General features: G+C 37.6%; 1 protein-coding gene across 4 annotated transcripts in view; it reads left to right on the top strand.

The window, feature by feature from the left end:
- DMD (dystrophin) overlaps positions 1-17,121 on the top strand; it is a 1,176,878-nt gene that overhangs the window by 742,977 nt on the left and 416,780 nt on the right. For all 4 annotated transcript variants that reach the window (XM_063343608.1, XM_063343591.1, XM_063343600.1 and 1 more), the window contains 2 exons: positions 11,120-11,267; positions 13,256-13,405. In XM_063343608.1, coding sequence (XP_063199678.1) covers positions 11,120-11,267; positions 13,256-13,405 — 298 coding nt within the window. The remainder of the gene's footprint in view (positions 1-11,119; positions 11,268-13,255; positions 13,406-17,121) is intronic.

Raw genomic sequence — 17,121 nt, 5'->3', positions numbered from 1 at the left:
TCATTTGCCTTTATCTAAGAGTTTCAAAGCTGTAGAACTTTGAAATTCAGTGTTTAATGTTTCTGTATCTTGCAGTCTAATCCATCCAGCTAAGAATTAGGTGGGAATGTAATTTTAGCACATCTAGTCATTTTATCTTACTGCAAACTTTGGAGCAGACTAGGCAGTTGAATAAAGTGAAACTCCATTGAAAGTCTGATACGCTGATAGTTAGCAAATTGGGAATTTTAAGTATTTGTTAGCACTTTGCAAGCGGCATGTTTTGGAGAAGTTTGAGTTTGTACTCTGGAACGGTGTTACTCTCACTGAAGGGGAGATTTGGGAGACTAGGGGAAGTTGCAGTGGCCCCTTGAACAGATGCTGCTAACCCCAGACAAAAGAGGGGAAAAAACCTGCCTGTTCCTTCCTTTTCATACTCCAGCAACCATTTTGAATACAAAATCTTCTAAACTGCAGAAGATCTCTCTGCCTTTTTGTCTCCTGAGATGCCATATTAAGCAGTGCACGTCTGTGCCGAGTCATGCCACTGGGACACTGGAGTTTTGGATGATTTATGGAGGCAGTGGCTTGCCATCGTGGCACTTTTGTGCACTCAAGTGCTTGGCTGGTGGCAAGCCCAGGGCTGTGGTTGCAGCGGGGTGCTGCGCCTTCATTCCCGCTGCGGGAACGCATGAGCCAGGCAGAGCCGGTCAAGGGGATATATATATATATATATATGAGGAGGAAAAGAAATATCTCACATAGGAGCTTGATAAGGTGAAGGCTCCTAAATGAGGTTGTCTACAGACCTGTAACAGTGGTGCTGGCTGGTCTTTGTATTTTCCATCTTTGCTAAAAATTTCTTGTGTAATTTTTGAAAACAAATGCCCAGGAATTAGATTCCTTTGCTGTTTCAGAAGTAATAAGTTTGGTGTTTTTTATTCATCACAATCTGACGTTTGTTGAAATTGGGTTCTGTTGAATGGAAGAGAATTTTTCATTATTTTAGCTGCAAATACATTTGCACTTTTAATGAGCTTGAACCTGCAGACTGTCTGTTCAGATCTCTACTCAAGCGAGTTTGAAGTAATTATGGAAAGAATGACAGAACAAAGGCTGTTTACCAGAATACTTTCAAATATTTTTCTGAATGTAAAAAGACAAGCTTTCTGTTCTAGATAAAAAATAATCATTATAAAGTGAATACACTTTTCAATATTTTTCATACCTTGCCTTCGTTAAAGTATTCTTTTTTTACCATAGCACACTAGCTACCAGTGATTGGTTTCCTTCACCTGAACACTCAGTATATTGAAGGCCGTGATTAGCTTCTCATTGCAATTTAAAAGCTGGCTTAGGATGAAGAGATTTCATGACAGTGAAGTCAATAAATATATTTTTTCTTTCCAACACAAAATTTAGTTACATATTGAATTTTCTCAATCTTCTTTTTCTGACTGTTCAGATTTCTTACAGTAAATCACCAGAAAAGAATCACACTTGTATAAATTTGCATTGTGTTTACAAGTATTGTAGCTAAATTTCTTACTGTTTAGTATTTACATCTGACTTTTCTAAAGTTTCTGTGATATTTTTCATTTCAATTACTTTATTTAAAGCTCCTTACCCAAATGAAACATATTTGCATGTTTTTTAGAGAAAGTAAGTTCATTCTCTCTGAGTAAATATTTTCTTTAAATTGTAAAGTTACTATTTTGGTGGCTTCTTAAATTCTCAGTAACAGCTGCTAAATGCACTAATTCCTGATCTTAGAAATACAAAATCAACAGCTGAATGTCAAAAAAAAAAAAAAGGCACGAAAACATTATTGTAAGTGCAAGTGGGAATATGAGTCACAAGTGCAGATCCGTCCTACTGCTGTGACTGCGTATTTTCTATCTCTATCTGTCCCACTGCTGTGACTGCGTATTTTCTATCTCTAGCTGACACCTCCCAAATAAGTCCAACATTACTTGTGTGCGGTTACAAACTGTAAACATCTGATGTGTTTCACAAACTATTTACGGGTTGCTATGGTATTGGTATCACGTTGTTGACTATGGAGAAAATACATGAGCTGCAATATGCATTTCATATGGTTTCTAGAAACTGCAAATGAAAATATAAGTTTACTTGAAATGAGCCATGAATGTTCATGTCATAGGTAACCATTAAAACTAAGAATTAATGGTAGTAAAAAAAATCAATCCACGGTGTTTTGTGGACTACCATAAGAACTTGTTATTAATTCAGTTTAATACTGTTAGGAAAACTAATCTCTAATCTATGAAATACCAGATATACAAAATGCTATTAGGAAAAATAATGCCTTTAATTAATTTAATTTATTACTTAATATTAAATACTGAATATTAATACATTTGCTTGCAGAAGTATAATGTATATAAAATGTGTATAAACAGCTGTGCAGTCAGAATAGTTGACCAAGGGGCCATATGAATTTAGAAATACAAACAGAATGCTGCCACGTTTTAATATGGAAACCACGAAGTAATGTGCGTGAGAATAGCAGTCACGTAGAAGACCAAAAGTTACATATGAAATTCTGTACTTCTCTGCTATAGTTTGAGAATTTTCCATCAAACAAGATGGGTTAATGAAATAAACCATTTGCTGACAGAGAAGCAGTTTAAAAGCTCTTTGGGGAACTTCGGCTGATTTAAAAGGATAAGGCAGTAGTCTACAACAGCACGTAAACCTGTGCTGGAGATGGAGGTGCTTGGCTCCATAGGACAAGCTGGAAAAATGACATCTTATTCCTCAGTTACCTGCTTGTCCATCAAGCTGTCCCAACTGCTTTCTCAAGAGCTGCTCTGTCCATGTCTGAGTCAACTGGTGGTTTATGCTCCCTATTCCAGTTTGTTTAGGCTCAGATTTGGAACCCCATACTCCCTTAATAACAATTTACTGTTAATTTGTCATTGCTACCATGAATTTAAACACCTAGAAATTACATGTATCTGTTGTTCCAAATGTAATTACGGTGATAGAAATCAGCTTGTTCAAAGGGTGCAATCAGTCATCAAGTTAAAACTTTCTATATTAGCTGAACCAGTTCATCAAATAAAGAGTGCTTTATTTTTGTGGCTTGCATAATATGATACTTGTCATGCAGGATGTTATTTATAATAGAAGTAATGTTCTAGTAGGCCAAGAACAAATTGTAAAGTAAATTATGAAGTGCATCTGCAGCTTCTGTTAATTGCAGTGGCTCTTTTAATTACTATACTAAACTGTTTCTGACCAGGACAAGGAAGTAGATATTTATGGAATATTATATTTTTGGTCTGAATTCTGAAACCCTAAACATCTCTTAAAAAAATTCCTGGAAAGTCTTATGTTGAAAACATCCCACATTGCTCAGATAATAAAACTTAATCCTACTGATCAACATTTGAATTAGTCATCAAAGTAAAAATCTTTCCTTCATGACTAGGAAAAGTTTTAAATGTTTTAAGGGTTGCAGTTGAATTCATAAGGGTGATAAAACTGACAGCGTACTTAAGATGAAAAAGGAATCTTGCCAATTGCTGTCCCTGCTAGGAGACAAGAAATCTTTTTGATTTCTCATTCAAAATACTATACAGCTCAGTAATTTTGCTCTCAGGTGCATTGAGTTGAATGCAATGCCCTTTCTGTGCCAGAATTAACATATTTAAAGTTTTATCTTTCTCAGATTTATCCTTAGGGTACCATCACATAATGCCTCCACTGAGCTATGCGCTTTACAAAGGAAGAGAAGCGATAGGAAACGAGAAAAGTAAAGCTGTTGCTGAGAGCTTAGGTTCTGGGGAATCTGGTCAGGTTGAGGAAGGGGATTTTATTGTGTGGCTCACAGCATAGCACCAGATGACTGATTCCCAGACTTCCACGTAATCGAGGCAGAGGGGGATAACGCCTCAGAAGGACTTAAGTTGTGCTTTTAAGATTACCGGGAGCTAATTTTTCTTCATTTTTATAGTTGCAGTCCTACAGATCTCAGCATAGATTAGCATCTGCCTCAGTTTCACAAAAATAAATGTTTTGATTAGCTGGTGTTTTAGATAACCTATTTCGGCTTGAGAAGAGCATTTTGACCTCTCAAGTACACATACACTTCTCAGTGAAGAACACCGTAATAAATGTAATGCTGTAAATTTGGTCCTTCTCTGCATGCCCTATACAACTAAGATGGGTAATTCTGCATGCACCAGGAGCGTCCAGCATTTCTGGCAGCATAACGGCACGGCCCGGTTTGGGGTGAAGCAGAGGCAACTTCCTGCTCAGTGAGAGAGGCCCTTGCTCACGCCTGTTGCCGTGGCAACCAGGGTCAGCTGACCTGGGTGTTTGCCCTGTGGAAGGGTTACACCTGTGGACGGGTCAGGTGACCCAAACTGACCAATAGGGCGTTCCGACCCATCTGCCACGCTCGGTGTAAAAGCTGAGGGAGGGAAGGGGCCTGGTTGGCTCCTCTCCAAGGGCTCTTCTTCTTTGGATCCTCCCCAGTGGGCTCCTCTTCAGTGACCCATGTCTGAGGAGGACCCTGTCAGCTCCTCTGACTTTTGATCGCGGTCAGCATGTTCCAGTTCCCATTTGCCACAGACTCCAGTCTGGAACTTTCCCAGCACCTGCTAGTGACGTCTTCCTAGGAACTTGACCCCGTTTTGTATATATTTATTTATATTGTATCTATTTCATTATATCCTTTTTTATTTTATTATCAATTTTTCATTAAAGCAGTTTAGGTTTTTTTTTTCTAAACTCTCAAATCTCTTTATCTCTCTTCTTCCTCTCCTTGGAGCGAGAGGTGGGGGAGAGCATCTGTTGTCTTGTCATCGGCCAACCCGGCCCAAACCATGGCACAGTACTTCATAAGAATTTCAAAGCTGTAGTACGTAGGCACGGGAAATATTAAAGTCCAGCAGCATCAGGGCTTTTAATTGGCATGGCTTGCATTTCCAGAAATCTTAGACAAACAACGGTTCCTGAAAACAGTCATGCAGCTTTCCATAAGAAAATTTATGACAAAACCAGGAAAATTAGCTGCTTTTGATATTCACGGTATTCACTTTTTAATGTATTTGTATAAATGTAAATATATGTGTATACCTGCATTTATGTTTTTCTAAATATGCATGCGTGCATGTATATACATATATAAATATATAAATAGTTATGGAGGATTTTGTTGTTTTTACAGTAAATATCTTCTCTTTCTTTTTTTTTTTTCTCTAAAGAACAATTTGGCACCGGTGGATTGTGTTTGTTTAATCTCTAGGCAGTTATTGCGGAGTAGTTTATGAGCTTAAAAAAGAGCAGTAGTGGGCTCATATGTCTAGTAAATATTAGAATATACTGTGTTAGGAACGAAAGCAAATAAATCTGTTTGCTGATTTAGAATTCCATTCTGTACCTAAAGCAGTACCTTGCTCTAGAACTTTTATTCAGAGCCTGTTGAGAGCAGCAGAAATTTGCCAAACCAATAATTTGCAAATAATTGATATATTAATTTATTTTTAAAAACAGTTCTTTCATGCTCTAGGTGTAGTTAATGAATATTGACTTCTGTGTATTGAAGATATACTTTCTTTTTGGTAAAATGGTGAGTCATTTTTAGAGTGAAAGTTGTTATTGGACATCCAGTAGAGCAGTTGTCAGGTGTTTTTTTTACTGATGCCTATTTAACTGTACAAAACAAGTTGGGAGTCACTGTCAAGTTCCTACTGCCTTTACCATGTACCGAAATCATCAAATTTTTAATTAGAAACCATTTTGATAGAGGCCTCTGCAATATTTTCCAGCTTTGAAGCGCTTTTGAAACTTAAAAATTGCATTATGTAACAATGATTGCATCAGCTTTGCTTAGGGCTTTACAGTATCAAGAATTACCATTTTGCAGTAGACTTCTCGACTAAACAGTTTATGCTGTTGAATAGCATTGAGTTTCTACTTCCAGAAGAATCACAATTGCTACCTCTCCTATAGGAGAGTTGTTAATGTGTTAGAAACTGTGGAAGCACCTGGGAATAGCTATGTAGGAATTAGGGCTTCTCCCCCAAAAAAGGTGGTGGGATCAGTAGTCTAACTGAAGTGCATCTATACCAAAGCATTCAGCATGGGCCACGAACAGGAGGAGCTGGAAGCCATTGTGCAGCAGGAAAACTATGATGTAATTGCAATCACAGAAATGTGGTGGGATGACTCACGCAATTGGAGTGCTGCAATGGATGGCTATAAACTGTACAGAAAGGATAGGCAAGGAAGGAGAGGCGGTGGGGTAGACCTGTACGTTAGGGCATGTCTTGACTGTCTTAGAGCTTGATGATGGTGATGAAAGGGGTCAAGTGGGTACGAATGAGGGGAAAGGCCAACAAGGCAGATATCATGGTGGGAGTCTGTTTATAGACCACCCGCCCCGGATCAAGAGGCAGATGAAATATTCTAAAAGCAGCTGGAAGAAGTCTCCCAATCACTAGCTCTTGTTCTCCTGGTGACTTCAACTTACCAGATGCCCACTGGTGGCTGCTCACGGCTTGGACAGACATACTTTTCGCTGGGTAAAAAACTGGCTGGAGGACCAAAGAGTGGTGGTGAATGGAATTAAATCCAATTGGTGGCCAGTCACGAGTGGTGTTCCCTAGGGCTCAGTATTGCACCAGTTCTGTTTAGTATCTTTATCAATGGTCTGGACGAGAGGATCGAGTGCACCCTCAGTAAGTTTGCAGATGACACCAAGGTGGTGGGAGTGTTGATCTGCTTGATAGGAAGGCTGTACAGGGGGATCTGGACAGGCTGGATCGATGGCCTGAGGCTAATAGTATGACGTTCAACAAGGGCAAGTGCTGGGTCCTGCACTTGGGTCACAACAACCCCATGCAGCCCTGTGGGCTTGGGGAAGAGCGGCTGGAGAGCTGCCGGGCAGAAAAGGACCTGGGGGTATTGGTTCACTGCTGTCTGAATATGAGCCAGCAGTGTGCCCAGATGGCCGGTAGCATCCTGTCTTATATCGGGAATAGTGTGGCCAGCAGGACTAGGGAAGTGATTGTCCCTCTGTGCTCAGCCCTGGTGGTGCCCCACCTTGAATACTGTGGCCAGTTTTGGGCCCCTCACTACAAAAAAGACACTGAGGTGCTGGAGCGGGTCCAGAGAAGGGCAATGAAGCTGGTGAAGGGTCTAGAGGACACGTCTTATGAGGAGTGGCTGAGGGAGCTGGGGTTGTTTAGTCTGGAGAAAAGGAGGCTGAGGGGAGACCTTATCGCTCTCTGCAGCTACCTGGATGTTGTAAGCGAAGTGGGTGTCTCTTCTCCCAAGTAACAAGTGATAGGACAGGAGGAAATGGCCTCAAGTTGCACTAGGGGTGGTTTAGATTGGATATTAGGAAGAATTTCTTTGCTGAAAGGGTTATCAAGCGTTGGAACAGGCTGCCCAGGGAAGTGATTGAGTCACCATCCCTGGACGTATTTAAAAGCTGTGTAGATGTGGTGCTTAGGGACATGGTTCAGTGGTTGTTTTGGCAGCGTTAGGTTAATCGTTGGACTTGATGATCTTATAGGTCTTTTCCAACGTAAATGATTCTATGATTCTGTGACCCTTAGCTGATAGAGTAGGGTTTGCTCTCTCTTTTTTTTTTTTTTTTGTTTTGCTATCAATACATACTTCCCAACAAGCAATTAAGTATCCTCCTAGTTTCTGCAGTGTATTTCAGTCTTTCAAAAGAAATTGCTGAACTGTATTTACCTGTGCTGTTGTAGCCTTAGAGCATGCAACTCCTCACAGTCTGTTTCTTGAACACTAGCTGACAAAAAATTGTCCCCTGTGACAGTATTTAAATTTATTGCTTACCTAAAATTAGTTACAATCCATCTGAAATGCTTGAGATAATAGCAATCTACGGATATATCAGCTGAGCTAGGAAAAAAGCATCCTTCATTTAAACCTGTACTGCCTTTTACTAATCTCCTTTACACTAATTTTGTGTATTTATGATGACTGAATGCATGATTTATTATTGGACTTCATAATGCTTAATAATACATTCTGCACTTGCTTTTCCATACATATAATTTTTTCAGCCATAATCACTGCAAATCCATTTCCTTAAAATATATTAAGAATATTTATAATTCACAACCAATATTTCAAGAAGAACGTAGTGCTTTTTCCTTATCTAAATGCATTGAATTGACTCAGGAAATAAAATATCTACCACTTAATTGTAGATGGAGAGTTTTAAATATCCCATTCATTATTATCGCTACTACATGCTTAAATAAATTCTACAAAAACATTAAACTTGAAGGTAAACAAAGAAATAATGCTTCATATTTTAGAAATGAACAGGGAACATCTTTAAACTGTGCTATAAAGAAAAAACCTTGAAAATGTGAGCTATTTATTCATAATTATTTGGAAACATCAATGCATAGTACTGTTTTTCTTATCCAAGATATTCACTGCATATTTTGTTAAGTTGCTACTTTCTTAATGTTTTAAAGTACAGAAGAAAGGATGGATTTAGGACAATAGTTGGAGACACTTTCAAAAAGTGTTTGATTCTTGTAAATTGAGTGGAAACACTCCCCCCCCCCCCCCCCCCCGCCATGTGCCATGCCCAAGAACACCTTTGTAGTGATGTTTTCTTGCCTGGCTTTTGCCATCCAGAAAAGACTGTGTCACATCCATGGCAGCTATCATATTTTTGAGGTCTCCTTAAGATGTGGCATGTTTAGTGCAGCCAGACTGAAATGTAGCAGCTCAATAGTAAAGCCTGGTCAAGTGTGTTGTCTTTAGTACTTTACCCTGGTTTTTAATCTACTATTTCGGAGAGGGGTCTGTAGAGCATTCATTCATATAGTATAGCAATTCTCATCTTGCAAGGATGCCTTATTAAGGAAATCCAATAAACAACAGTAAGATGGAAGGCAGTTAAAGCGCTGGTAAAAGTTTTACTAGTTTGCAAGTTGTGTAAAATAATAGTTGAATTTTATGCTCCTGGGTTTATTTTATAATAGTCAGCATTCCAACAGCATGACTCTTTCCCTCCTCAGAAAATCTTAATCTATAAAAATTTCTTGTTTATACCGTGAAGTCAGGTGATTCTTTTACTGTGAAATGAAATTTAGTTCAGCTCATATGGCCCTCTTCTCTACTACAATTTTCACTGCTGACCAAACCAGACTTCTCCTGTAGGTAGGATGTACACTGTAACCAGGATGATGTTATTTAAAAGGAATTTGTCAAATCTTACAGTTTTTCTTTTGTTATTTTCCCTCTAACCAAATGCTTTTACCTAAGACATTAAGGAAGTGCCTTTCTTTCCTTGTAAATAAATATTTCAAATGCAGAACACTTGAAGTCACTTGAATACTTTTATTCTCTGGAAATTACAGCAAGGAAAAAAAGTCATATAAGCTTTTAATGATGTAAAGTTAGATTTCTTAATATAGGGTGAAGTGTTTGGGGGATTTGCATGTACAAACTTTTGTAAGAGAGATACAGACTTCGGAAATTTCTAGATTCTGTTCTGCTTGATTAAAAGCTTTTAATCTGTAGTTTCTAAGCTGTTTGTCAGAATGCACGTGTGTGCATGTGCACAGGCAAGTGAGTCAAGCAACAATTGTTTTTGGTATTTTTTTGTTAGATGATGTGAAGCTGATACTTTTTATTGATTCTGTTTTGCCTGGAGCTTATTCATATAGCTTTGATAAAGAGACGTCTTTGCTTAAGTCAGCCATCATAAAACATAGTTTCCAAAAAAAAGAAAAAAATATTTTGTAAATAAATGATGGCATATTTTAAAATAGATCTCACTCCATTTGACTTCTCAGTGCTGTATAGGCACCGACCGTCATGGCAAGTATGGGAGACCAGGGAAAGTTAAAACCATTTTCATTCTGCTTTAATACATTTTTGCATTCAAAAACAATATGTTAATAATACTGACATTGATTCTCCACTGTAATATTGAGTTACATTCTTAAAATACTAATGCAACCTCTTATTATGTGCAATAAATGACCTAACCTCTCTAAGTCAGTTGGATCTTGGAAATAACAATAATAATTAAAAAAAAGCACTGGTTTTACATCTCTTTCTTTGATTTCAAGTAACCTTAATAAAATAACAGCATCAACAAAAAACTACTATTATTCAATATATTATTAATTATTGTTTAATTTTATTAATAATTATTTAATCTCTCCATACAGGTAGGACTCAGTGTCACCTCAATTTTGTGAATAAGTTTGAAGGATAAATTACAAGGGATTTATATAAAACATAATTATTCTCCTTCAGAAGAGTTCCACCCATAATGTTAACCCCAAAGGGCTCGCATTCTGCCAATGCTCTTCCCTGCTACCCTTATCTGACTTCAGATGCCTGCGATGTTTATGTCTTAGTTGGTGATCTGGATTTCCTTCAATTAATAAAGAAAAAAGTTTGTATGGCAGAATGAATCTCTTCCTGTTATAAACATCTAAGATGAATTCATGTATCATACCCTAGAAATGCCAATTGGCGTTCAATGAAGAGTGTCTGGGTAAAAAAAATCAACAGCTGAGTTGTACTTGTAGGCAAAGTAGGCATCTGAAGTTAGGTGAGAAAAATCCTATCCTGTTCCTTCTTATGGACTACAAACCTTACCTACTTTTTGTGGGTCTTGACTGGAATGTTTTAGACAAAATATGCGGCATGGTCACCAAAATATTTGTTTGTACAATATGTCCAAATGGGTTTAAGTGTCACTTTTTACAGATCCAGTTGGGCAAGATTTGGTGCTAGAATTCTTAGTTCCTGACACTGGGCTTTCCTGCTATTAGTTCACACAAAAATCTGGTCTGAATTATTAACAGTTCTAGTTCTGGTGTCCTTGTTTGCTCCCTGCCATATGTAATCCGGAAGCTGAATTTAGTGATGTTGCAAATTATGCTTTGAGTTTTTCTTGTAAAATACGTTTAAAGCCATGTTAAAAGGGTGCTGGTCTGATAATTTTAATATGAAAAAAATCTATGATGTGCTTTTAAAAATAATTAATATAAGTGATAAGACTTCATTTTCCCCACCCTTTCTTTTAGTATGGATAAGCACTTCAACATAAAAATAAATATATAGAAACATTCATTTCATGTTTTTATTACAGGCTAGAGGAAGAAAAGAATATTTTATCAGAATTTCAAGAGGACTTGAACAAGTTGATTTTATGGTTAGAGGAAGCAGACAGCATTATTAGTATTCCCCTTGAACCAGGGAATGAAGACCAGTTAAGAGACTGCCTTAGCAAAGTAAAGGTATCATGAGTTTTATTCTTAATGCTTTCTTACTTTATTGGTTCTACGTTGAAGAAAATTAAATGGTATTTTCAGAGAAGGCTTCTGCCATCAAAACCAGGATTCATTTAACTTTTTTAGATAAATCAAGGCAGTGGAATATCTAAACCCAGGTACAAATATATACTAATCATACTAAAATCAGAAAAGAATGGAAAATGTACTGAAATGAAAATACCAATCTGTCACTAGGTAATTAATCGTTATCTTTTTTGTCTTCATTTCTTAATTCAGAACTTAACTGTTTTATCTGTAAAACATTTCTCTATAGGTGTCTTGTTAATCTTTTGTAACTTATCATTTCTAAAATGATACTCAAAATTTCACAAGAGTATGTAGAACTGCATGCGTAATTGTAAATGTCAACTGATTAAAGTATCACTGCAACCTTTTCTAGACTAAACATCTAGGTGAATTTTTGAAAATGCTTTTAAAAAACAACAACAGAATATTAGATGTTTGTTTTTCAAAGGCTGGAATATTTTCATGAAGATGTTAGACCTTTTAGACTATGATACTGCTAATAAATATATCCAATAGGAGTTGCACTGTTTAGTTTCTGAAATGTGTCTAATAGAATGTTTGTGTTTAATAACTTGCACAATAATAAATTAAACTGTACTTGGAAAAAGCATATTACTTATAGAATATCTAAAGGTTTCCTGTCCTCTCTTGAGGTTAAAGACTACTTGTCCTTTATGCCAATCCAAGTTGAACAAATTCAGCAAGTGACAGAATAGAGCATTAAAAAATCTGAAGGAAACTCGTCAAGAGGTTCTTCTATCCTTCTTTCAACAAAATCAGGAAAAAAAATCTGAAAGATTCTTTAGTAAAAATCTATCTTCAAGTTTCTTTTTAAATAAATAAAAATAGGATTAATAATACTGCGTAGCATTTGAGGAAGTGAAGACGTAACTATGTGCTGAGCTTGTCTCTCTGACAAGCATACGATGTCAGTGAGTTGGACAGAGAATGCGTGAGATTTTGGCTCCATTGTTGAGGATATCAGAACAAAGGCAAAGAAATATTTATAAGGGGTGTTAGATGCATCTTATAATTTGCAGACATGATGACAGGTTTAGAGTCTAAATTGATTGTTTAGAACCATGAAGGCTCCCACTCCGCATTTATACACAAATATTTCCCAATTGTAGTATTCCCAAAAGATACATAATCCAAAATTAAAGGTTCTTTTATTTGTATCTCATTTTTACAGTCTACCTTGTTCTTTTGGAGCTACACAAGAGAATACATTCTAATGCAGCAAATAATAACGCATTGGCTTGCATTGAGACTTATTTCATACTTACCTGTTTATGTTAATTAAAAAAAACTCAGAAAACCAAAAAAAAAACACAAATTGAAGAACTTTTTTTTTTTTTTTTTTAGTTACATTATCCTTACCTTGATATGTCAAGTTACTTTGACAGTATAGGTTTACTGTAACTGAATACATAATGGAGAAGGGTTGCATTTAGATGATACCTCGCATCCTTTGGCCTTACTCGTGGTGGTGGGTTTTTTTTATGAACATGCATAAACTTTCTTAATTATGAGGTTAGACTGGAGGGCTTTTCACCACATACCATCTGGGTGGCTGTGTTTACAGTATGAAACATGTTAAAACCCTTCTCCAAAGTGCTTGGTCTTTGTCATATTAAAAGATTATTAAAATGAGCTATTGAGTGTCCAAAAGAGGAACTTATTATTCTGTGATCATGTAATAGTGATTAATATCCTGAGAAACCCTGTATTTTGGCACTTAGGACACTCTTTAGGCTTGATACAGTTCCTTTGGGGGGTTTTTAGCCTTCTACATTCAGAAAGCAATGGTTTTGTCTTGAATTGAGTTTATTCCTTCAGCTGATTCACAGATCGATAAGAGTGAAGATAAGAGAGCTGGAAATTCTACCACAGTTCATCTTAACTGCTGTATTTGTCTGTTCCAGTCGAGAGTTGAAGAGCTGCCGGCACACAAGGGACTACTGAAACGATTAAATGAAACCGGAGGAATAGCACTTGGAAGTGCATCACTGAACCCAGACAAAAAACATAAGCTTGAGAGTACACTGAAGGAGGCTAACCGTCGCTTGTTAAAGGTTAGACATATTAGTGATATAACTGTGGTATAAAATTTTAATCTGCACCAAATATTTGCATTATATATCTTCTGGTATGTATTATTTTTCTCTGTATGAAGAGACATTTGTATGCATAATGAACATGAGGAAGAAAAATGGGTAAAATACACTGCTGTGAGAAACAACGACAGCAAACTATTAGTGTCTGAAGTGATGATGTTGCACCCAAATATACTCCCTAAATTACAGGTCTGCTGCTTAAGAGTGGAATACAGATCATCGTTTTTGTAGCCTGGTTGTTTTGAGGGTACAGCAAATGTTCCAGCTTTTGTGACTCAGGTGTGTGAAAGGCAGTAGCAAATGCCTGATTGCCTTTATCGAAACACTTCCCAATTCTCTCTGCCCCCCAACACCAAGGTGGAAGCTGCAGCAATGATTTCGTGTTCCCCTGTGCTTCTTCCAGCCTTGAGCTTTGTGTTCTGGTTTCTGTGTAGCAAAGTGATACTTATTTTGCTTTCTGTGATCTCCATACTCATGAAGTAAGGAGGGATTTTGTTGTATCTTATTGTTGAAGTAGCATCTTATTGTGCTGGAAACTGGTGACAATGAATAGCAAATCTGGTAAAGATAGATAATTTGAGCGTTCTCGTGTAGCTTCTGCTTCTCATGAAGCAGAAATGGTAGAAAGCGCTGTCCACAGGGCCACCACCCAAGATATGGATTAGCCTGGTCAGAAAAGGTCGATGTAGAATCAGCTGGAGTATTTCTGTTGAGACTGATGGCAAAATCAGAATCTGGGAAATTCATCTGTGGTATCTATTTGTTAAAGTTACCAGGATGCTGGGGGGTGGTGGGGTGGGGAAAGAGGGATTTGTTGTGTTTAGCTCTTGGGGAAAAAAGGGTGAGAAAACTTTCTTCTGAGTACCTTAGCGAAAAGACAAGCTGGAGTTTCTGGTCAAGAATACTACATCCTGTGGGTTTTTTACCATTTCTGTGAACACAGCTGAATTTCAAGCACGGACCCGGGAAATAAACAGGAACTTACTTGATGTACTGTCATTAGTTTCTTCCTGACAGAAACACTATGGCAAGGTTCAGAATATTAGTTAAAGGCTCAGGCAAAAGTGGATAATGTCAGAACAACTATGAATGCTGATGAAAGTAGGTAGGTCTGGGTGAAATATGGGGGACAAAGCTACTGTTAAATGAATCATTCTCTTTACAAATTTATGTCTCCTAGAACTAAGTAATATTTCTGTCAAGATATTAGGCTCAGAAATTGCCACTTGAAAACTTCCATGTACTCCTAAAAGAGACTGAAACCAGAAAATTTAACTTTTTTGAGACAGTTACTTAACCACATTATTTTGATTTCAGTTATCTACCTGCGCAGATGTATAGAACTGAAAAGTTCTCACTGGCCCTTGGTAGCAGAATCTAAAGTATCTGAAAAATGCAGGGTTTTGGGTTTTATTTTTTTTAATGAACAGAAACTGAGTTTGAAAATTACAACTCAGATCCATACATGTTCTCTGAAGGTTTTCTAAGCTCATTTTGACTTTCTGTCATTGGATTTTTCAATGAAACTGAAGGGAAAAATATTATTTTTTCGATTGCATGCTTTTTTTCTTTTACTCACAATTTGTGTATGAAGCCTTGATTAATTTTTTTTTTACTTTCTCCTCTGATACTCTAGGGCCTGTAATAAAATTAGAAATCATGGAAAGAAAATCCGCAGGGCCATATGTTGTCTTCCTTCAGTTATAGATCTGTAAGCACTGAACACACCCGCCCCGCCCAATTTTTACTGTGAGCCAAAGCTCACAGCTCCGGAACTTTTATATCAGGTGAGCTTCTGTAGGTCACCTGAGGATGGTTCTGTAGTCAGTTATTTTGATGAGGATATATTTTTTTGTGTTCCTCAAAGCACAGTGGACAAACATCATCACGCAGAGATTTCCCTGGGGCTTTTCTGTCTCTCCATTCGCTTCTAAGAGTGTATCTTATACTTTAATCCTTTGTTCCTAGCTGTTTGTTTTGTTTCCTGGCATCTCTGCTAAAAATGAACATGTAACAGTCTACCATTTCTGATTATCTCGTACTGCAGGATGATATTACTTTCAAGATACGAAACATATATGACAGTTACATAAATAATGTAAGTAGGTCCTTATCTGGTGTACACTAGAGTAATTCTGTTTACTTTAGAGAAGCTGTGACAATTTACAGCAGCTGAGAATGTAGCCATATATCTCCTAAGGTTATAACAAATTTTTGTTCTGCCTTTGTCACGGTTTAACCCCAGCCAGCAACTAGGACCACGCAGCTGCTCTCTCACTCCACTCAGCTGGGACAGGGGAGAGAATCGGGGAAGAGTAAAAATGAGGAAAAAATCCCTTGTGTTGAGATAAAGACAGTTTAACAGGTAAAGCAAAAGCCGTGAACACAAGCAAAGCAAAACAAGGAATTCATTCACTGCTTCCCATCGGCAGGCAGGTGTTCAGTCATCTCTGGGAAGGCAGGGCTCCATCACACGTAATGGTTACTTGGGAAGTTGGGAAGACACCTCCGAACATCTGTCCATGTCCGTGTGTCCCCCCCCCACCCCCCCGCTTCCTTCTTATTCCCCCCGCTTCCTTCTTATTCCCCCAGCTTTACATACTGAGCATGACATCACATAGCATGGAATATCCCTCTGGTCAGTCGGGGTCAGCTGTCCTGGCCGTGTCTTCTCCCAGTTTATTGTGTACTCCCAGCCTACTTGCTGGCAGGGTGGTGTGAGGACCAGAAAAGACCTTGACTGGTTAGCAACAACCAAAAACATTAGTGTGCTACCAACACTATTCTCATCTCCAATGTAAAACATGGCATTACATCACCTGCTAGCAAGTCGACCCCATCCCAGCCAAAACCATGACAACCTTGATCTGCCAAGCAGTGGAACAGGGGACAACACCTGAGTCCTAACCTTCAAGGTGACGTATTTGAAATAAGGCATGTTCAAACCTTCGTTACAGTCACAGAAACTGATGATGTACAGCAACGGAAATAAGCTGAGGAAAGAAATTGAGAATGAAAGGAATTTCATAAAAGAAGCTTCTTTCATAAAAGAAGCTTTTTTGCTTTTGTTTCAGTATTGTCTTTGCTTTTAGGTGTTTGTATCACGTGCTGATGACCTTGAGAACAGATACATGAAGAGTTTTTCTTCTTTTGGATAGTAATAATTTTAAAATTACATTTCTGTAATTCTGAAATTCTTCAATTTTTATTGAGCAGTGATCCTAATAGGCTGCTACCTCAGACATAGTTTAAGCAGAGAATGAAGATTAAAGCTCACATTTGGAATCATGACTTTTAAATTCTAGCCTAGTTTTACTTATTACACCCTCTCCAAAGCCAGTATTTCTTGTAAAAATGACAATAACACCATCTTTGTGAAGTCTTAATAGTATGAAAAATGAAGTGTTTTGTAACCATTTTTGTGCCTTCACATCAAGAATTTTTCATTTATTTTCAAAGCTCAAAGTATCTTCTACTATGATAGCCAAGTAAGCTAACCACCTAGTGCTTCAAAGCATACAAAAGGGGTACTAGGCACTGGAGTTCGTGATGAATTCAGTTCTTGTCATATACCACCTGCCAGGGCATATAACAGATCTGTAATAGGTTTCTTACCTTTTACTGTGCAGTAAATGGATTGATAGATTAGGTCTGAGATCAGTGAACCATGGAAC

Source organism: Chroicocephalus ridibundus, chromosome 1, assembly GCF_963924245.1.
Source record: "Chroicocephalus ridibundus chromosome 1, bChrRid1.1, whole genome shotgun sequence".
Lineage (NCBI taxonomy): Eukaryota > Metazoa > Chordata > Aves > Charadriiformes > Laridae > Chroicocephalus > Chroicocephalus ridibundus.
The sequence above is the reverse complement of the archived record's forward strand: the minus strand, read 5'-3'. Positions and strand labels throughout refer to the sequence as shown.